The sequence below is a fragment of the Desmodus rotundus genome, chromosome 9, assembly GCF_022682495.2.
Source record: "Desmodus rotundus isolate HL8 chromosome 9, HLdesRot8A.1, whole genome shotgun sequence".
In the NCBI taxonomy this organism is placed as follows: Eukaryota; Metazoa; Chordata; class Mammalia; order Chiroptera; family Phyllostomidae; genus Desmodus; species Desmodus rotundus.
The window spans coordinates 74,198,032-74,219,819 of NC_071395.1; the positions used below are offsets into that span (position 1 = coordinate 74,198,032).

The 21,788-nt window shown below is 57.7% G+C and overlaps 1 protein-coding gene across 1 annotated transcript; it reads right to left on the reverse strand.

Moving 5' to 3' along the window:
* Positions 1 to 102: 102 nt before the first annotated feature.
* On the reverse strand, positions 103 to 21,271 carry SMTNL2 (smoothelin like 2). The gene is made up of 8 exons (XM_024564885.3): positions 20,808 to 21,271; positions 13,388 to 13,478; positions 12,623 to 12,865; positions 11,863 to 11,938; positions 10,709 to 10,888; positions 9,639 to 9,756; positions 9,125 to 9,276; positions 103 to 1,056 (listed from the first exon to the last, which is right to left on the reverse strand). The coding sequence occupies exons 1-8, from the start codon at positions 21,204 to 21,206 to the stop codon at positions 930 to 932; spliced, it is 1,386 nt and encodes a 461-aa protein (XP_024420653.3). The 5' UTR covers positions 21,207 to 21,271; the 3' UTR covers positions 103 to 929.
* Between the last annotated feature and the right edge of the window lie 517 nt (positions 21,272 to 21,788).

The following is a 21,788-nucleotide window of genomic DNA, read 5'->3' on the forward strand; positions in this document are numbered from 1 at the left end:
GTAAAGGGGGCGCGTAAGTGGCTTTTCGTTCGGAATGTGTGCAGAATCTCTCAGCCACAGGCCCCACATCCCCCAAACAGAAATAACGAACCTGAAGCGAAGTTCGACACATCTTTTTATGTACAAATGGTCAGTGGTACAGACGGAGTTACTTTTCATAAATATCGCAGCAAACCCCCTTACAAAGCTGTGAGTAAAACTGCCTCGCTACACAAAGGGCCTGTCCATCCCCAAAAGGGTCAACGGCAGGAAAGCCTATTCTTAGCCAAACACTTGTGGGGCCTCCAGGGAAGGACAGGAGCGCTTGGGGACCGGGCACGAGCCTTCCCAACTCCCTAGAGAGCCAAGGTGACTTGAAGGTCATGCCGCCCAAGACCTGGGAGGTTTGAAACTCTTTCTTCCCAAGGCTTCGGTCTTCTTTGTCAGGCTGCTGATTAAGCGGTCTCTCTGTTTCCTGGCAGCGGCCCAGAGGGAGGGAGGAAAGGAAACTACAATAGTGTGAGGAAGTAAAAAAACTCTGGGTATTTTGATTAAAAAAAAGAAGAAGAAGAAGAAAAACTTGGTAATCAATGTAACCCTGTGAAACCAGATTCACCAGAGGGAAAGTGTGATTTAGCATTCTGGAATCTACAGACAAGCATTTTTTTAAAGAAAGATAATTACTTAGCACCAATCTCTCTCCCTCTCTCTGGTGATTTTCCCTTTTCCTTTGAGCCCCGGGCTGCCATCAAGGCGGTGGGAGCCGGCTCAGCAGTGCTTCCAGCAGTGACACAGCTGGGCAGCAGGGAGCGCGGTCACACACCACAGGACAAACAGCGCTCACACCAGAATGCACGGCTTCTCGGGGCCATCCCGACTCGGGCGACACAAGCAAGCGGACCCACGGTCTCCTCCTGGGCTTGCTCTGCAGCTCTCTAAGCCCAGGGGCTTCACTCAAAGCGACGCAGGTGGTTGTACAGCGACTGGACATAAGTGAAGACACACATGGGGTCCGGCTTGCGGCCCATCACCATCATGTCCTCCACCTCGATGAGGCGCTCGCAGTTGGCCAGGTTCCTGAAACACAGAAGCCCCATCAGAATGACAGTCCGTGCAATCAATCAGCCACCCCGACGGCCATCGTCACCGCCCGGAGGAGAGAACTCGGCCTGGAGCTGGAGGCTGCCAAGTGCGGCCCAACAGAGAGCTCAGGCCGCCCCAGCAGAACCTCTGCAGTCACTGAGTCTGACCCAGTGTTCCCCACACCCCCCCCACTCAGGAAGCACCCGTGCAACCCACTTGGACTTAAGCAGACTTACATTAATGTCCAGACAAATTAAACTTCACATTGGAATTCCACTATAAACACAAATGTTATTAGTGTAATCTAACTGTATTAAACACTTAAAAATTAAATTTAACTCAAAAATTCAACATATATCAGCAGTGTGTGGAAAGTCAGCATAAACTATAAAAATAAACGTACAGTTAGTCCTTATTTAACATCGAGGGCACGTTCTGCGATGTCAGCAGAGCGATGATGTACAATGAAACCAACTTTCCCACAGGCTAACTGATAGAAACGAGAATTCAGTCCCTACAGCATCTCATCAGTGTTACAACAAAATGAGGTTGAATGAGACGGTATTCAAGGATTTGCTGTAAAAAGAATAGAGTACAAATAAATTCACCCACATCCCTCCTAAAACTGTCTCTAAACTTTTCTTTCCCATGACCCACGGCGAGAAGATTTTTCATCACAAGTCAGCACACGTACACACCCGTGGAAATTAAGTTTCATAAAAATACTGACCCTTTCTACTACCCATATTTTATTTCTAATATTTCACCCCTATTTCTCTCCCCCCTCTTTATTTTTAATGCTGGTACGAGCCACTACGAGCCACTAAACTGAGTTTACTATGTATCAATGGCTTGCGACTCGAAGTTGAAACACTGTCAAATGACTGTGGCTTTACAGTACAGTTTGATATCGGCTATCGCGATACCCCCACTTTGTTCTCCTTCATCAAGATCGCTGTGGCTATCTGGGGTCTTTGTGATTCCACACACATTTTTGGAATATTCGTCCTAGTCCTGTGAAATACACTATTGGTATATTGATAGGAATTGCCTTGAATCTATAGGTTGCTTTGGACAGTACAAGTATTTTAATGATGTTATTTCTTCCTATCCATGAACACAGTACATGCTTCCACTTTAATCTCCAATTTCTTTCTTCGGGGTCTTATAATTTTCAAAGTACAGGTCTTTTATATCCTTGGTTAAATTTATTCCTAGGTATTTTTTCTTATGGAATTGTAAATGGGATTGTTTTCTTAGTTTCCCTTTCTGATAGTTCACTATTGATGTATAAAAATGCCACTGATGCCCTGACCAGTCGACCGGAGTGCTGTCTTGTAAACTGGAACGTCGCAGGTTTGATTCCTGGTCAAGGCACACGCCTAGGTTGCAGGTTTGGTCCCCAGTCGGGGTGCATATGAGGCAGCCAATCAATGCTTCTCTCTCTCTCCCCCCCTCCCTTCTCCTCTCTCTAAAAGTCAACAAGCATGTCCTCAGATGAGCATTAAAAAAAATGCAACTGATTTCTGGATATTTACTTTGTATCCTGCTACTTTACTGAATTTATCAGTTCTAGTAGTTTTTTGGTGGAAACTTTAGGGTTCTCTATATACAACTCGTGTCACCTGCAAGTAATGACAGTTTTACTTCCTTTCCAATCTGGATGCCTTTCATTTCTTCTTGTCTGACTGCAGTGGCTGGGACTTCCAATACCATGTTGAATACGAGTGGTAAAAGTGGACATCCCTGTCTTGTTCCTGACCTTAAAGGAAACATTTTTAGTTTTTGCCCTTTGAGTATGATGTTGGCTGTGGGTTTGTCATATACGGCCTTTATTATGTTGAGGTGTGTTCACACTGTTCCCACTTTGCTGAGAGTTTTTATCATAAATGGTGCTGGATTTTAAGCTTACCTTTTGTGACAGCATGGATGGACCTGGAGGGTATTCGGTTAAGTGAAATAAGACAATCAGAGAAAGGCAGGTACTATATGATTTCACTTATTTCTGGAATCTAATGAACAGAACAAACTAACAAAGTGGAGACAGACTCGGATACAGAGAACAGACTGGCAGCTCTCAGAGGGGAGTCAGAGGGCTGGATAAAAAAATGAAGGGATTAAACACAGAAAAAAGGACCCATGAACACAGACAACAGTATGGTGATCGCCACAGGGAAGGGGGGGGTGGAGGTAGAACGGGGTAAAGGGGGGTAAATGGTGATGGAAGGAGACTTGGCTTGGGTGGTGAACACGCAATGCAGTACACAGACGATGTGTTACAGAACTGGATACGTGAAGCCTGTATAATTTTATTAACCAATGTCACCCCAATAAATTTAATTTAAAAATTAATTCTTTTAAAAAGCATTGCCTACGATCATCTCGTCCCTCCCCCTGCCCTAGGCCCAGTGCCTGTCGCTATGGGAAACCCTGGTTTAACTTCTGCCCCACAGGTGCCCATGCACGTGGGAACTGGGGCCTCTCACTGGGCTGTAAAGAAAGCTGTTCCCGCTGCCATCCCAGCTCAGAGGCGGCGTGAGGCCCCAGCTTCGTGGAGGCGGGATGATGAGTATCCACAGTTAAGGGGCGTCACACTGCTTCTCAGCACGGCATCTTGCGGTAACAGCCAACACCCCCCGGGATGCCGAGCCACACTTCCCCCAGGGAACCGGGTGTGGCTGACCTGGCATTATCACGCAGAACCAAAAAGGCAAAAACAATTGCACTTGGTCCAATTATCAGTGTCCTTCCTTCAATAGCTGTGTGTGCTTTTGTAGTTCCAGGGGTCCCCAGCCTTTTTCGCCCCACGTCACACGTCACTGAGTGTATGACTGGTAGGGTTCCTGTCCCACCGCCGTCCTTACTGGCTACATGACTTTGGGCAGACACTTACCGTCTGCGGGCCTCAGTCACCCTACCTGGAATAGTAACCGCTTCACGGGGCGGTGTCAGGATTAGTGAGCTGACCCAGGCACACAAGGCGGAACGGTGTCCAGCACATGGAAAGAACTCGATAACCATTAGAGATTATTGTTGCTGTTTCTACCGTCATGCCCAAATTTGAAATCTAGGTAGCTGAGTTCAGATCCTGGCTCTACCAGTGGCTTCACCTTTCTGTGCCATTTCCTTGGCAGAAAGTTAGCCTCGTGCCTCTGCTCCCCCTCCCAGCAGGCTCCCCATCTGCTTTTTGGGAGGTGGTGTGTCTTCATGTGCCTTGTACCCCAGAGCCCTCGAACCAGTCCACATGGTCCGTGTAGCACCTTCTCCCAGTCCCCCCGAGGCCTGGGCTCGCGTGCTCTGAAGACAAGAACCATGACATTAGCACAGGGCCCAACTGGCCCAACGCCAGGCCTCCTATCAGAAACTAAATGTCAAGGCGAAATGGAGACATCTGTCCCAGATCCCGTTGCCGCCTCCCCCTCGGTCTGGAGCGGGCGGCCTGTAAGAGAATCCAGCAGCTTTGTGGGGCGGCGTGCGCTCTGGCCCAATGAGCGGGCACCCTTGCTCCCCAGGTCGGGCCAGAGCAGGGCTCGGTGTCAGGAAAGTCAGGCTCTGACAAGGGCAGGCATGCAGAGGTGCTTTGTCAATGGCCAAGGTCTGAAAATCCGAGTTCTTCTGAGAGTCCTCCGGGGACCTGAGTTAACCTTCCTGAGCTACCACTTAGCCTCTGGTGCCCTCCTCCTCACCTGCAGCTCAGGCAGAGCACCTCCCCTCCCTCCCACCCTCCCAGGGCTGCCGTCGGAGGATCTCAGGAGTGTGTGAGCAGGCTCTGCATATGTGCCTAGGGTACCAGCCTGGACAGCGTGGCCTCGGCAGTCCCCCCACCAAATGTGTCAGCGTTAGTACCCTGCACCTCAGTCTTGGAAGAGAACTGAAGTACCATCCTCTGAACACCCCCACCAGAAGCACCAGCCGTCTCCAGGAAGGCCCTGCCCTGGCTTGCTCACCTCTGGGTCCAGGGCAGGGGCCTCATTTCCTTCAAGGACAGTTCGAATTCCTCTGCAGGTAGCAATGGCCATGAGAAAATTTTCCCTAAATTTCTCATACTCTTCACACTTTACACTTATCAGTCTCACAAGACTATTCTAGGTTAATTCCACCCCCTCCGCTCCCCCCTCGCCCCCCCCACAGAGCCCCGTTGGAAGAGAATCTTCATGTCCATGCCTTTCCCTGAAACTAAATATGCTGGTTCCCCCACTGCCCCCGAAGGGTGCCTGGGACGCTGTCTGCTGAGCCAGTTCTAATTTCTTTCTTGCCCCCTCAAGGAACGCATCCAGAATTGCTGGCACGTCCCAGGTGCTGTCTAGCCTGTGCAGGGAGAGTGAGCTGATCCCCTTCATTCTAGGGGTTGCACGATCCTCAGAGCAATGACATCCCTGCCCAGCCAGCGAGTCTTCGAGATCAGAATGGCAGCCGGCACTGGCCCTCAGGCCTCCCCCTGGTGTCACCCTGGCGTCACCCTCTGCTGCCCAGGTAGAAGCAAGGGGCAAGGTGCTGCCTTCCCCCGCAGACGGCCAGGGGACTGGGCCATATCCACCCAGTCCGTACCCCAGCTGACCCACCCCGACAGTAATGATGAGATGGCCAGAAGCTGTGAACACAGCTTACGACGAGACAGGATATGAGAAAAGAAAAATGATGATCAACAACTTTCGCAAAAACATTTAAGTTTCAAATATAAGAGGCCCCAATTGCCTTTTACATTAAAAAAAAAAAACCCTGCTTTTGTATAAATAATACAAGCTTGCTTTAAGTAATTCAAACCACATGGACTAGTCCAAAGGAGAAACTACAATCACTTCAAATGTCGTAGCAAGAACTAGAGTTAACACCTGCGTACTGGCCATTTTAAATGAGTTTACCTAGCCCCACCTCGCTTGGGGTTGAAAGGGGTTGAGGGGGGTTTGCTCCTACTCCAGTCTACTGGGATCTTCGGCTACCACAGGGCGGGCCTGTATGGGGGGACGGGCTGGGGGAAGGGTTATTTTTGTTTATTTAAGCCTTCTCTGAGACCAGGATGCCAGGGCCCGGACTGCAGCCTCCTATCTGGTTTTAGGCAGAGACACATGGACACTACAAATAGCCTGCCAGCCCCTTCTGCTCAGCGTAACCCGAGCGCACGGGCACATTCCCCGCAGGGCAAGTGGGCGCTTCAGGCCGCACGTCTGGCTCCACGGGAGATGAGGGGACAAGGTGCAGAGGGTCAAGCACCCGTAGAAGGGGCTGGTCCTCCTGCTTTCCAAGTCCGGAACACCTGTCCCCCTAACGGAGCTCATTTCGCTGTCAACACCACATCCACTCACACAGATTAGGCCACAGGGAATCTTTGGGACCGTAAATTATTGGGGGGGGGGAGGGGAAGCACCAGCCGCTTTTGCTCTGCAGGTTTCTGCTTCATCTGTGCGCTTTTAAGGCCCTTGCTCAAGGAAGGATCTGGCAACTTTTCCTTTCTGTGTTTGGAGGCCCTGTCCGTGTCCCCTTTTCCCTTCATGAGAGCCCAGGCTCCTCCCCTCCCACACTGCCTGTTCCCAAACTGAGTTTCTTAGCTCCAGCCTGCCACCTGTGTGGCTCTTGATGGCTTCCAACCGCCCCGAGTGTCTGCTGGGCTTTGGCTGGCAAACCTCAGGGACATCAGAGAAGACACTGGTTGACAGTATCCTCAAGCAGGTGTTCCTGTGCTTCTTTCCAGCTTCTCTAACCAGCCTATTGTCCAAGTAACTGGGGACCCAAGCTGCTGCCCTCCCAAGAAGCCTGGGACAGACGGGTCCACCTTCCCAGCCCTGTCCCCTTAGTACCTCCGAGATAATCTCATGGGTGACTCATGAGAGGAGGCACCTCCCCAGACTCTGAGCAAGCCCTGGCCCCCTCGAGTCAGCAGAAAAACAAGAACTCAGGCCAGGGGCCTAGCAGGCCATCCTCCCCTCACCCCAGCCGGGAGCAGACCCAGGCCACAGGAGGCAGGGCCAAGCTTTTCAGCTCCACTGTTTGCTCTGGGGAGGAGGGAGGCGAACCCGGGAGCAGTGCCCACCACTGCTTTCTGCAGCTGGGAACAGAAGAAACATCTGTTTGGAGTCTGGAGGCTCCACACACACAAAAATCACGCCGGGAAAGCACAGCCACAAGTTGCTCTGGCTCTGGCTGCCAAGGGAAGCTGTGTTTCCCGCGAGCTGGGGTGCAGGGCCGCCACCCATGGCCCAGGGCCTCCCTCTCCCAGCCACAGGTCCAGGGCTGACGGTGACCATGGCAGCCAGGGCTTGAGCTGGCCCCGCCTGGCCCACTGGACTGGATAGAGAACTCTGAAAGCCAAGTGTGGCCTCACCCACTGGGGTGGGTCTTGGGGTGCCCACAGCAGAGATCTGGCCCTGCAGACTCTGATTCCGGACTGTCCCCGTTTCTAGGCTTCAGAAAGCTGGGCCTCATCCTGGGGAAGCGCCCCTCCCCAACATCGTGCACTTGGCTCTACTTCACCATCGTCTGGATCCAGTTGCATAACACGCTCCATCCAAAGCTGTTTCTGCAATTAGGATGACAGCTAATCCCAAGCAGCCAAGAAAGAGAAGGCTTTTAAAGTATACAAGCAGTTCTTATGACCCCAAGGGGGCCGAGAGTCCAAGCGCGTCATCCGAGACAACACAACAGGGGCAATGGTCATGTTCCAACAACGCGGGCCAGGGAGCAGCCAGCAGCCATGTCTCCCTTCTGTCCCCAGGGTGTGGGCCGCTGCTCAGAGGGGCGGCTGCCTTGGCTCCAGGCGAGCCCTTCAGGACCAAGTGCGGGTCTCATCACCTGCTGGCTCGGACTCCCCTGGCCCGGCTTTGGTGAGTGTGGGGGATGGGAGGTGGGGCAGGGAATGGAGTGAGGAGGCCAGGCAAGGCCCCGGAGGGGGCTCCTCCCGCTCAACAAGCACAGCAGAGCGCCTCCCAGACACGGGGGCTGGGCACACAGACCACAGACAAAGGTCGGTCACAAAGGCTTAAGTCACAGGCACAAAGGCAGGTGGGTGGGCAGGAGGGAACCTCCAGGAAATAAATACTGCTTTGGGGACACCTTCCTTCCCCCTGGCCTTCCTCCCCTTAACTCTACAAGGCTCAGCATCAGGCGGCCCTGACCACCCTCATCGGTGCCCCACACTGCAATGGGGCTCCAACGGACTGCAGCCATGGCCCCCCTGCCCTCTGCCTCCTGCCTGTGTCCCCCCAACAAGAGGCCCTGGCGTAGAGGCAGGAGGAGGGTGAGGACAGGGTATTAAGTGCCCCCCAGCTCCCTCCCTGCCAGGTCACTATGAGCTGGTCACATCCACTGCCCAAAAGCACAGCTCCTACCAGCCAGCCCTCTGGACACAGCTGTGCTCCCCGGTTTCCTGTAGCTTCGGGCTTATTGGCCCAAGGGTACCACATTGCACCTGGCTCCTTCCCTCACTCTTGCCCGCGCCTTTGTGAGGGTCCCTCAGTGACTCAGGATGGATGCACCCCCACTTCACTGTGCCCCTGATGCTCTGGGGGTTTGCCCTCAGACAGTAACCAAGTCCCCAACTGACTTCCCAAGCGCCTCCTGATCCCAGAATTGCCCGCATCCCATCTTCTCCCAATGAGCAGGGCTTAAGAAGGTAGGGGATTCCATATGAAACACTAGAATAATGTTTAGGGAAGCAAAAGTCTACTTATTGGAGACGTTTTTAAAATGGCAGATGTTATTCAGTTTCTGGCTGATCAGCAGCTGTGGCTCGCCCAGGCAACTGCATCTTTCCACCAGCCCTGGGAGGACAGGCTCGGTGCTCTGAGGGACCTCATCCCACTGCCCACCAAGCCCTGTCTGTGGCTGGTCTCCCAGACCACCCCCCAGAGGGCAGCCACCTGCAGGCACACCGAGAAGAGAACCTGGCTCCACCCCTAGGCTCTGCAGTCTCCCCACCTACACAGGACGCAGACAAGCTAGAGGGTCTCAGGGCCTCGGCTCTGTGGACAGCTGCCCCGTACTCTGCCCACCCCTGTGCTCCACCAGGCAGAAGTCAGGCTCAGGACTGGGCTGGGGCTGGTAGCCAGTGGGACTGCCATGTACTCACTCAGCCATGGTGAATGCCAGCTCGAAGTTCTTCTGTCGCTGCGTGGGGCTCAGGGCGCTGTAGTCGAAGGCATCGGGGAAGAATGAGTGCACCAAGGCGCAGAAGGCCATCCCGTCACTCCAGCTGGAGGAGAAGTTCTGCAGGTCCACGTGCTGCATGCAAGGCGAGGTCCATGCAGGCGGGTGAGGGGGGTATAGCCCCACCTCACTGCCCTACCCAATTCACCCCCACAGGCGGATTCTCCCAGCCCCTCCCCAATGTCCACCATCCACCCAGTGCAGCCACAGCCACGGTCACCAGACCTCACCCCACAGTGGGCACCAGACCCTCCTGCACAGGCCCAGGTACAGGACTCCTGGGTTTGCTGGGGGCTCACTGGGGAGGCACAATTTCTCTGGCTCCTTCCCTCTGCCCCCACCTGTGGTTCTTGCTCTGGCTGGGGACCAAAAGCAGGGGGCACTTAGTCCAGCCACTGGCCAACATCCCAGGGGCTGGGGTAGAACCCTGGGCTCACCTGGTAGCCGAGAGTCTTGTTACGACACCACTCAAGCAGTATCTGCTTGATGCTGCTGGCACTGGCCACCCCAAAGCTCTGGGACCGCTTCAGCTTGGCCCGGGCCTCACCTTTCCCCCTGTGGAGAGAGCACAGCCTGCCATGGGGGCCATCCCTCAGCTGCCATCTCCTCTGAGAGGCGGGGGAGTCCCCAGTCATTCCCACACTGCCAGGAAATGACCCTATGTGCTCTGCTCCCCCGGGGTGACCCTCTGTCAGTACACAGCCTCCCTCACCCCCCATGGCCACATCCAGGCGTGAGCCCCACATACCGGCCACACAGCCGCCCTGGATGGTATCCAGCAGGACCACCCCCCCTTCCAACCTCTAGGTGCCCCTGAGAACCCTCTAACCCCTATCACACCCCTCCTCCTGAGCCTCCCTTTGAGGCCATCCGTGTGCAGATGGCTCTTTCCTAGCCTAGAAGGATGGTTTCCTCCTCTGGGCCCCAAGGACACCCCCTAACAGCCAAGATGAGGTTGTCTGGGCCACTGGGGACACTCTCTGGGCCCATTTCCCTCCCTAGGGTTGTAGCTTTGGGAGCCAGCTGGGGGAGCCTTCAACACCAGCGGCTGGGCTGCACCCCAGAAGCAGCAGGAGTCACCGCCGGGCACAGACGGGAGGGCCAGACATGTGCAAGGGCGGACCCCATCTCTAGCGGGTGGCTCCAGGCCTGACGGAGGACTGAGGGGCACTTGGGTCCTGTATGCCCGTCCCCACTCTCATGGGAATCCCAGTCACCTGCCCTCCTGTCTTCCCGTCACTCCCTGAAACCAAAGGGGCTACAACTCACAAGGAACTTGGGTATAAGGTAGCCCGTGAGCCCCCTCTGGGAACTGGGGAGAGAGGAGGGCTCTCATCGGGCCTTGCCTGGCTCCCAGCCCCACAGCCCACCCTGTGGCCCAGCCCTGAGCTTGTGTCTTGCCCAGGAGGTCACCCCTTAGAAAGGCCCCCTGTGCCTTGCCTGCTGGACCTGGTCTGGGCCTGGGCCTATCTGGGAGCCCAGCCTGGCCTGGGACCGGTGTCCGTACTTGCCCACTGTGTCCTGCTCCCACTTCTCAAACAATGCCTTTCGGGCCTGCGCACTGGAGGTTCGGGGCAGCGTCTGCGACCTCACCAGCTCCCGGCGACTCTCCCCCTGCCGATGGGCCTGAGTGGTGGCTGGCAGCTTCGGGGAGGGGGGCGACTGGGGTGGTGTCACCAGAGGTGGGCTGAGGAGAAAACCCCGAGTCAGGAACACGGGTTCAGCTGTCACTAGGTCACACGGGCTCCTCCTCCCCACTGAGTGTGAAATGAGGCAGAAATGGGGGAAGGGGGCTCTGGTGGCAGGTATAAAGGAGAAAGCACCACTTGCTCCAGGCTCTGACCGGTTGGGCAGGTTTTCTGAGCTGGCCAGCCTGGCCAAGGCAGGGAGAATGGGCCCCCTCACTGGGTGAGGGTGTCCGTGGGAGGTGGGCAGGGGGTGTCCTCTCAGACAGCAGGTGTGCGCATAGCCAGTCCCCCCAGAACCAGACACCCCTCCCCCACCTCCGATGGATAAGACCCCCTTTGTTTCTGCCTCCCTGAAACAGTTGGCCAGAAAGTTACAATCATTTTATTATTAAAAAGAAAAAAAGAAGCAAGCCAGCCAAGCCAGCCCCCCATCCCCATCTCCAATCACAGTCCAGCTGGCCTGGGAGGACACAGGGACACCCAGAGTCCAGGAGGAGGCCTGTGGCACTGGGCAGCCCCTGGGGGCCCACCCCGGCCTGTGGCCTCTCCAGATACGGTCACAGCCCCCGGGCAGGAAGCAGCCCGGCTCGGAGGGACCCTAGCCAGGGTGGATGGATAAAGAGGAGAATGAGGGACCTTCCTACCCTCCTTCCTCCAGGGACACTGAGACACCCCTCCCGTCTTTTGACAGACTCGCTTTGAAGGGTCCATCAAGAAACCAGCCTGCAGCCATACTTCTCCAAACAAAACTCTCCACCAAGCCCCACAGCCTCCGTAAGTGCTCCAGTCCTACCCAGCACCCCTGCTGCCCCGGTGCTCGGGAGGCAACAGGCCAGGGCGTGCACCTCCTCCTGCAGTGGGCGCAGGGAGCTCCCTGCAGGCAGCCTGGGCCCCCTGGGTCCGGGGCAAAGCCCAGATGACCCCCCAGGGAGTGACCACCCCACCCACCAGGAGCCTGGTCGGCCAGACTCACCTGTCATTGCTCCTGCCTGCTGTCACTGCCCCATAGCCAGAGCCCAACACAGGCCGCAGGAGAGAAGAATTCTTCTCTGTGGGACAAAGGGAGGGACAGAAATCACCAACCCTGGTCTCTGGGAAGGCCGGCCCCTGCGTGCCTCCCTCATCTGCCCGGCCCTGCTCTGTTTACCCAGAGCCACTCCACCCACAGGCAGGACCCCGGGGCCCAGCTGGCCGCGCCTCGGCCAACAGCTGAGGGCAATGGAGGCTGGGAACTTGGAGCAATGACCAAAAAGGGCTTTAGAAGGGTGCCCACCTGCTCTGGAGAGCCCAGGGCCCGGGGCCTCCTGCACTATGTATCCAACTAACACCCTGTTCCCGAACACTCATTTTCGAGGCCCATGCGGCCCCAGCCTGGTCTACCACTGAGGCCTGACCGCAGGCCCAAGTCAGGCTTGGGGGCAGGGGGGGACTATGTCAAAATGTGCAGGGCAAAAGGCCACCTTCTAACTTCTAACCACAGCCTCAGCCTATAATCGAGGCCATGGTTGTCCCCTGCAAAGGACGATGCTATTTCACGGCCCCTCCAGGAGATGAGTCTGGTCAAGGTGGGCCCCACAGGAGGGCACGGACGGGCTAGAGAAGGGAGTTGCTGTGACAGGCAGGGAAGCTGGGGCCTGGCCCCAGATTTTCTGAGTCTTTGGATAACGGTACCCCCAGCCCCTGTCGCCCTCCCAGGCCAGAGTTGGGGTCTGCCCCCAAGTCCCTGCTCCTACCACTGGGATTGGGAGTCCAGGGTTTGGTGGCCTCACTGGGGCTTGAGCTGAGGCCCCCCAGGATGGCGGCAGATGTGGGTGAGAGAGCTGTGGCTGAGGTCTCCCCAGAAAACCTCTCGGAGACCCGCGTGACAGCCGTCACTGGCTGATGGGGCGGCCCCAAGGACAGGCTCATGGGGCGAGGCTTGGGAAGCTCTGGTGCTGGAAGGGTCTGGGCAGCCTCAAGGGGTCCGTCACCTGGACCTGGAACATGTGACAAGAGGGGGGACAGCAGGTGTCAACCATGGCATCCACAGGGGCCTCAGATGCCCCAGGAGGGCTCCAGCCACTCTGAACCCTCCTCTCACCTCCTCCAAGAAGGCCTCCCTGACCACTCCAACCTCCCTGAGCTCCCCCAAATGGAGACTTCCCACAGCTCCAACCAGAGCTGACGTCTGCCCCAACTGCCCTTCACAGCCAGGCTGCTGAGCACCCTCTGCCTGTCAGCCCACCCTCTGCCCTGCTCAGGCTCGGACAGCTCCTCAGACAGCTCCTGCTTGCACTCCTCCAGAAACAGACAGCTCACCACCTTCCAAGATCTCCCACTTCCCCCTGTGTTGAAAAAGTCTGCTCCACCCCAAATGTGGCTGCTCTCCTGGCAGCCTCTCCATGGCTGCAGTTTAGGCTCTAGTCCCCCCACCCAGCCAAGGGATGGCCAGGCACAGGTGCACAGCCGCCAAGACCCCTGAAGTCACCCATCCACCTGCTTTTGCCGTCAGCCCCTACCTGCCCCTGGCTGGTGCCCGTTCTCGACGATGCACGAGTTTGAGGTCCTTCTCATCTCCGACTCACTGGCTTCATCCTGAAGATCCACGCTCTACAGAGACACAAACACCGCAAAGGCCCAGTCAGCTGGAGCCGGCTGCCCGCCTCCCAAATCAACCCCCAAAGCCTCCCCTCCCCCCCGATTCTGGCAGGGCAACCATCATCCACCAGTGAGAGAGGTGCCCCCCAGGACACACCATGCCAGGCCAAAAGTGCACAGCCAGCTGGGGCGGACCCAGACCCAGCTGTTGAGTCCCTGGGGTCCTGGGAGGCCAGCGCTTCACTGGGCTCATCTCAGAACCCAACAATGCCAGGGACAAAGGTCAAGACAGAAGATGCTGAGGAGTGTGTGCGATGGCCGCACCCCTACCCCAGGCTGGACCAGGTGACTGGGAAAGGGAGAGCCTGGCTCTGGCTCCTCCCAGCTGGGCAGGCTGGCATGGCGGCCTGTGTGGGAGCAGCTGACCCCCAGAGATGTATAAAAGCTTGCTCTGGGCCAGGGATGGCACCAGGGCCCTCCTGCTGAGGCCTTCCCACTGGATGCAGGGTCGCAGGGTCTGCCCAGATATCTGGAGCACAGGGCTCCCCCATCCACTCCACACTGTGGAGGGTGCAGACAGAGAGCCAAGACCGAGAGCCAGTGGGGAGCCTGGCATCCTGGCGGTGCCACCAACCACCAGGTGGCCTGGTTAGGCCGTGCCCCCTCTGGGACTCAGTTTCTTTGTTTGACATGTGGGAATAGGTTGTGCAAGTGCCGTCTGAGCATCTACCAAGTGTTAGTCCTTTTTTCTGGGCAGGCCGCTCTACCAGCTTGCTTTTCTGCCCTCCCACGTAGGTGCTACCAGCCCCATTTTACAGCGGGGACCCGAGGGCTGAGAGAGGGGATGTACACAGTGCAAGGCTATACAGTCAAGATTTGTAGCCAGGAGGGTCATTCTTCTCCTCAACTGTGGTCCTACCCCTCCCGCAGTGAGGGAAGGTGGGGGCTCAGAGTGTCTGTAAGGCCGCCGGGATCTGCTAGAAAGAGAGGAACCAAGGCGGACCCCTCCCAGGGGTTCCAGTAAGGACCCACAATGGATGGATTGAGAGAGGTAGGCTGTATCTCTCCCTAGATGCCCGCAGGCTGGTCTCCTTGTCTGTAAGGTTCCCAGGTGACCAAAGCCCATCCCTGGACCCCAAAGGCTCAGCTACTCCTACAACCAGTGCGAGAGGTGGCAAGCCTAGCATGGAGGAGTCGGGGCGGTGGGGGAGCCCGGGCTGTGAGCAGAGCAGCCGGCACCAAGGCAGCATGAGGGTGCGTGCCTCAGACAGACTTCCTCTGGGCCAGCAGGTCAGGGAGGGCTTCCCAAAGGCAGGGGTAAAGTAAGCCAGGTAGACGAGGAGGGGAGGCCATTCCCAGCAGAGTGACTAGTGTCTGCAAAAGCAGGTGGACATCAGGGCACAAAGCATTCTGATCCAGTGGCAACAGAAGCACCATACAGCCCAAAGTGCCAGCCCCAAGAACTTGGAGTTGACTCCTTGAACAAGAAGGAGCTCAAGGTCATCACCTCTGTGTTTTTAGGAACATCCTTTAGAAGCCAGGAAGAGAGTGGCATGGAAGAGGGAAACCAGATGGCCAGTCACCTTACTAACCTCAGGTGGAGAGTGGGGAGGGGAGATGGGGCAGTGGGAGAGCAAAGGGCAAGAAGGACTGAGAGCTCTGGGGAGAGTGAGTGGATGTAGAGGGAGGAGAGGACGCACTCCTCCTCCCAGCCTGGGTTTTGGGCCTGAGTGACTGCCTAGGAAGGGAAAGGGCGTTGGTGGGGAAACAAGAACTCCAGCTTGGGACCTGACAAGGGCAAGGTGTCCTGAGGCATCAGGGAGCTGAGGGCAGGAAGTAGCTGGATATTTGAGCATGAGGTTTAGGAGGGAGGACAGGCAAACGACGGAGAAGCAGGAGTCTCAAATCCAAAGCGCAGCAGAGGAAGAGCTGGCGTGGGGCTGATGGGGCGAGGAATGAGGCGCCACATCCATCCGAGGGGCAGGAGAGGCATCTGCGGGTGAGAACTCGAGGAGGCCTCGGGCAGGTGGGAGGGAAATCAGGAGAATGCTGAGAAAGGCAGGTGGAAGTGTATCAAGAAGCCCGGTGTATTGGTGTGTTGGCGGCAGCAAAAGGTGGCCTCAGGTCAAGAAAGAGAAGGCCAAGATAAGATCTAAAAGGCATCCATGGGTTTAGCAAAAAACAGGTCACTGGCACTGTTCAGGAACTGAATGGAGGGGAGGTGGGGGGAGGGCACAGGCGATGGCCCAAAGGAGAAGGGGTGGGGGAGGCCTTGTAGTAACTTTAACCATGAGGGGAGAGGGACAAAGGGGGTTGAGGGGTTCTTTCAGAAGAAGGGATGGGATATTTATAGGCTGACAGAAAGGCTCCAGCAGGCTGAGGGGCCCCTCTGCGGGTGGGGTCTCTGGGAGAGTGAGAAAAGACAGGACTCAGAGCCTGGCCCTGGAAAGGGTGTGACCCTTCAACTTCTGACTCAGGGGGACAGAGGGGGAGAGGCCAGGCCCACTCCAAGGAACAGTGGAGAAGGTGGGGGTGCATCTCCTGGCAGCCCAGCATGGGGAGGGCACCCCTAGAGCCACACCATTGCTAACCTGAAGCCGAGTCAGCAGGAGGTGGAGAAACGGTCCATCCTGAACCCCAACCTCGACCTCTCACCTGGCTCCACCCAGCTCTGGGGTCTCCATGTCCCCCCACGCACCCTGCTCTGGTCCAACAGGTTCCACAGGTCCAGGCAGGGGCCTGGAGGGACAGGCTGATGGTGAAACCATTTTCCCAGGAATGTGGGTCTCTGTGGGGTGGGGGGACCCCCACAGACACCTGCCCCTGCATGTTGCAGGCCCACACCCCCCATGATGCCTCAGGGGACCAGACACTACAACCAGGCAGGAAGGAGGTTCTGGACCGGCCAGATTCCTGCCAAGGGGAAGGGCATAGGGCGAACTCATGCTGGTGGGACCCCCTGTGTCAGGTGGTGGCTGAGCCCAGACTCCCAGGTTCACCTGCCCCTCGCTCCTCCATCCCTGACTGGAGCCACTCCTCACTCAAGGAAAGGACCCCATCCACACCTCGAGCCAAGGGGCTCTTCAGAGACCAGCCTCCAACCCACCACCTCAGGAGCCTCACCCCTAGGCTCACGCTGAGACCACAGGCTTTGGAAGAGTCAAGGTCTGGGACTCGGGTCTCCTACCCCACGAAGCACTCTGGCCTTGCAGAGGGCAGTGAGGACAACTCCAGACAAACTCACCTCCCAGGACCTAGGGCAGGCTGAGCCATCCCAATCAGAGGAGGGGGAGGAACAGGTGTGAGTGGGTTATCCGCCCCAACACGACCTGAGCCTGTAAGCCAAGAGGCCGAGCTGGGCTGGAGCAGCATTTCTCCTTGTCCCCAAGCCCACCCGTGGAGGCCTCTGCTCGTTCTCCCAGGGGTCTTCCTTTGGTGGGGGTAGCCTGCCCCAGCCACAGGGAAGAGAGCCAGGGAGAGACCTCTGCATACCTGGTAGAAACCACTGGAGAGGCCTGGGGACAGGAACTGGTCCTATTGACCTGGCTCTAGCACCCCCAAGCTCCCCATCCAGGCTCTATTTTCAGAAAGGGAGGCTCCCTCACAGGGCCTGGGAGTTTTAGGGGGACAGGCAGGGATGTGAGAAATCTGATTTCGGAGACCCTCTCCCTGGGGAAGGTCTTAAACACTTGTAAGAGCAGGAGTAGTATTTCAGGTACTCTCGGTACTGCCTGACCCCCCGCGGGCTCACGTGTGGACACGGGAGTCCATGCATATGCCCAGCACAGCCCACGTATGGCCAGAATCCCTATTCCAAGCCCGTTAACATGCCTGCCCTCCTCCTTGCTCACACCAGTTTTAAAGACTCAATTCAAACTTCTCCCAAAAGCATTTAACTCCCTTATCACACAATGTGTCTGGGAAAGGAAGGCAGATAAGGCGAGTCTGGTTTCTTTCATGGTCAGGCCTGACACCTCACTCCTGGCAGTAGTTCCTCAGGGACTTCACTACCTTGGCCATGGGGGCCCAGTGGCTCCAGCTCAGCTGAGAGGACATTTCCAGGGAACAATTGTGGTGCAGCCTCCAGGGCTTGGCCTGGCCTCAGGCTGCTGCCACCCACGGCGGCCCCCCAGCTGGCTCCCTCCACCCGCCAGACCACAGCTGTGGCTCTATGGACCCTTCTGTGAACAGTTTGGGCTGATGTCACTGTTCAAACTATTTACCCCACTCAGTTGGAGAGGCCCTAGTGGGCTGGGCCAATCCCCCTTAGTTCAGCTACGAGGAATCTGAGTCTAGCTGGGAGGAGGTGGCCCCAGAGTCTCACAGCAAATGTCCCCAAACCAGCTCTGTCTGCTCCAGGGACTCAGACCTCCCACAGGGAGTCCTCCCTGGTTACCCCCACCCAACTGCCCTGTCCTCTCCCTCCTCCCAGAGCCTCCCTGGCTGCTCTTCTGTCTGCTTACTACCTGGCTCCCATCAGACCTTTCTAAGCCAGATGAGCAAGGTCCTTAGTAAGGTCAAGGTTTGTGTACTCAGAAGTTGATTACATGATCAACGCTTTCTGCCCTGAGTTCGGGCACATTTACATGCGGAGTAGGGCCCACCTCCAACCCTTGTGGTCTCCACCTTAAAGCAGCAGGGTGCAAAAGTGTCTCCCAGTCTCACTGCTTGTTAAAGAGGGGTGGCGTAACACCAGAGCCACCACTTAGAGTGTGTGAATAAGACCCTCACACCCAGAACGCCCCTGCGATGCAGACGGTAGGGGTGGGGGCGGTTATGGGAGGCCGGGAGAGCAGCAGCCCCTGCACCCAGCCTTGAACCTGTCCAGTCTTGCCCTGGAGCCCTGATTCCCTGTTCATGACCAAGCACCCAATTACATACTGTTGGTCACAACACATGAGCAGAGACTTGTGGATGGCTTCACACAGCCCCCTTCACTGCTGGAAACTGGCTGGAAGCCTGTGTCAGGACTTCTGAGAGGTGCGTTGCAAGGGAAGTAGGGACCAGTCTTCTAGTCAGCTTGGGGGAAGCTGCCTCAGGCCCGGGGGCCACACGCAGGAGGCTGCGAAGCCTCTGACCCCATTGGAGACCATGGCCATCCTCTACCCACACTTGCTGTTTGCCTCACCCCAGGCCTGTCTCAAGTCCACAACCAACTCCCCAACCATGTATCCATCCTCTTCCTCCAGTCACTGCAGCGTCACTGCTGACCCCCAACTTCTCCCTGAGGGCTCTCCCCTCTCATTTCTAAAGGTGGGCTCTCAGGGGCCTTTTAGCTCTCCGGCAGCTCCCTGTGGGGGGACATGCAGGGGTGCAGCATGCAGTGTGGCACGGCGCGAGCCCAAACCTCTGCCCAGGGCTCCTGCCCACCATCTCCTTCTGCACAACTGAAGACCTCAGCCACTCCAGAGCTTCAACTCCCAGCTCTGCCCCGATATCTCCCCGTGGCTTTGACCACTCTTAGTGCAACAGATCTGTGACTCCGCCTGCTCTGGGGCAGCTTCACCCTGGGTTCCCCACTCCCCTCACACTCAGCACGACCCAAACGAAGCCCAGCATCTCCACGAGATCTGTGACCCAGCAGTCCCCCAGGCAGGGCTCCTCCCTCTGCCTCCCTGCTCACATCCACAGACTATCGCACCCTGCTGATTCCCCCTCTGAGATCCCGCTCCAAGGCAGCCCCAGCTCTCCAGCCACCCTCCAACCACCCTCCAGCATGCCATCCATCTTTGAGGGAGCTTGCCAGATACTAGGAGGACCCAGCCCTTCCCCTGCCTGGTGTCTCTCACCCACCACATCCAACTGAGAGGACTAGCTCGCCTCAGGTGATCATGGCCAACTCCCACTGAAAAAGTTGGATGACTGGAGGGAATCCGCCTACATATGTACATGTATACATACATATATGTGTATGGCTCTGGGGGTATTGTTAAAACTTGGGCAGCTGCTTCCACGAGCAGACGAGCAGCAAATACAGGGTACAATGAAACCTCAGGAACAGCCCATGACATAGTTTATTAGGCACATGTGAGCCCACAGTGGTGACTTTATACCATGGACATGCAGTGTCACGCTCATAGGACAGAATTAAATGTATCCATATTTCTAGACACTTCACACGGAGCACTGGGACACCCAGGGGCTCTGCCACCAGCACATATTTAAGTGCCTCTCACACCCCGGGGACAAAGCCCAGCTCCTTTTGTCCAGCATTTGGGGGCCTCCACAACTTGCCCCTCCACTCTCATAGCCAGGGAGTCCTTTCAGCCTTTTGGAGGATGCTGCACAGCCCCTGCAGCCCTGAGTCTACACCAGCAGCAACAAGGCCTGGGCCTTCCGCAAAGCCTCCCTGGGACACCTGCTGGGAAGGGATGATTATGTTTGGGGCAGAACATCTGCTCTGTCTGGGGCTATCTGCCACTCAGGCTGGGACCTCCAGGGGCAAGGGCTAATCTGATCCCTTCCCCCTGTCTCACTGAGGTGCAGCCCCACCCATACAGGAGACCAGAGGGCCTGATGGATTGAACCTAGGAGGGGCAGCAGGTGCGGTGCAGACTACTCACACCCAGGCCCTGGAAACCCAACCCCAGAGCACATGCCTGAGCAGGGTGGAAAATCTCACTTAAATCTGCACACACCATGGAAACATTCTAACCGGCCACTCCAGAGGTCCCGGTGCTCAAGGTAGTGGCTGGCCCGCACCTCCTCCGCCCCACCCCCACGCGGTGTGGGCCTCTGGCCGTCACTGAGCTCAGGAACCTAGACACTGCTCAAGGCTGGTTTCTCCACCTCTCCCTTCACGATAAGGATTTGCCCCCTGCAGTGCGAGTCCCTAAACAAGGCTGCCTGGCTGCACCTGACCAGACTGCGTCCTCCCCTCCCCCACAACAGGGCTCGACTTCTCAATCTGGGTTAATCGATAACTGGAACCGTCAGGCCTCAGTGGAGCGGCAACGTGGGGGGCGCGTGAATAGAGGTGGGGCAGTAGGGGATGCTGACCATTCCAACACGCCGGCGAGGCCCTGGGCGGTGTAGAATGGTCAGGGGCCAGCTCTCAGCGCCCAAGCCCTTAGCGTCACAGGACAGCGGGGAGAGGGAGACAGAACTCTGAGCAAACAAGTCCCAGATCCCCGGAAGGAAGGGGGCCCGAGACAGGTGCAGCAGGGCTGCTAAGATAGTGCTTCTCTACCCTCTACAACTCCGAAGTGGCAGTCGGACTCCCACCACCGAGTCCTCGCGGTCAGTGGAGAAACTGCCCGCAGCCCTCTCACTTGGGGCGGCTGGGAGGCACCTGCAGAACCCCACTCCCCGGCCCTGGCGCCCGCGCTTCCCGAGGCTCACCTGGCTGCGGCCGGACAGCGAAAAGGTGGCGTGGCTGGCGAAACGTGCAGTGCCCAGGCGTGGCGCGCGGTCCCGGACAGCGGGCGCCGGCGGAGGGCTGGGCGTGCCTGGTGTGCCGGGAGCGGGGGACAGCCCAGTCGCCAAGCCCAGTGCCTCCACCTGGCGCGTCAAGCGCTCGAGCTGCGCCTGCAGCCGCTGGTTGTCGCTCTGCAGCTCGGCTACGGTGCGCGCCAGCGGGCTGGCCAGGCGCAGCGCCTCGGCCACGCGCCGCTCCACGCCGCGCTGCAGCCCCTGCATGTCCTCGTGCAGCGCGCGCACCGCGCCCTCCAGCGCCGCCTCGTAGCGGCTCAGCGCCTCACGCACCGCGCGCGCCTCCGCCGCGTCGGGGCCGGGCTCCATGGCCGAGCGGGGCGTGCAGGACTGAGATCGAACCTGGCAGCCGAAGAAGCCAAGCTCCGCAGCTCTCCGCCTCGCCTGGCGGTCAGAAGCTGGGCTCGCTGGAGGGGCGGTGGGAGGGGCGGATGGGGGGCGGGGCGGGCCCCCGGAGCCCCGGGACTGGGCGCCGCGCAGCGGCGGGGCGGGGCCTCGAGGGTGGGCCTGGGGCCCGGCGGGCTAGACACCCCCTCCCCGGGAGACCTGAGAGGTTGGTGGGCGGTGGGGGCCCTTGGAGACGCCTAAGAAGAGCTCGCTCCTCCTCTCAGCTCCTCCGGTGCAAGTCGCGGGGAACGTGCTGAGTCCGATTCCCCCTACCCCGGAGGAGTGGCGAGCAGCCTGGGAGAGGGGCTGCGGGCCCACCGGAAGAAGGCCTTGCCCCCCCAAAGTGGACTTTACTTTGGAGACCACAGACGTGGGTTATGCTTTCTCTAGGCGTTCTCAACCCGCAGATCCCGGGCACTACTGGGGGTGGGGACTTCCCGACTTCTCTGGGAGACCTGAGTGCAGCAGCAGCAGTCCCCAGCACTGCCCGCTGACACCCATCCT

Coding starts and splice junctions, on each gene's coding strand:
- SMTNL2 (XM_024564885.3), bottom strand. CDS start 21,206: ATGGAGCCCGGCCCCGACGCGGCGGAGGCGCGCGCGGTGCGTGAGGCG. Junction 11,939..12,622: donor CTGGACTCCCAATCCCAGTG/GTAGGAGCAGGG, acceptor TTTGTCCCACAG/AGAAGAATTCTTCTCTCCTG. Junction 9,757..10,708: donor GAGCAGGACACAGTGGGCAA/GTACGGACACCG, acceptor CTCTCTCCACAG/GGGGAAAGGTGAGGCCCGGG.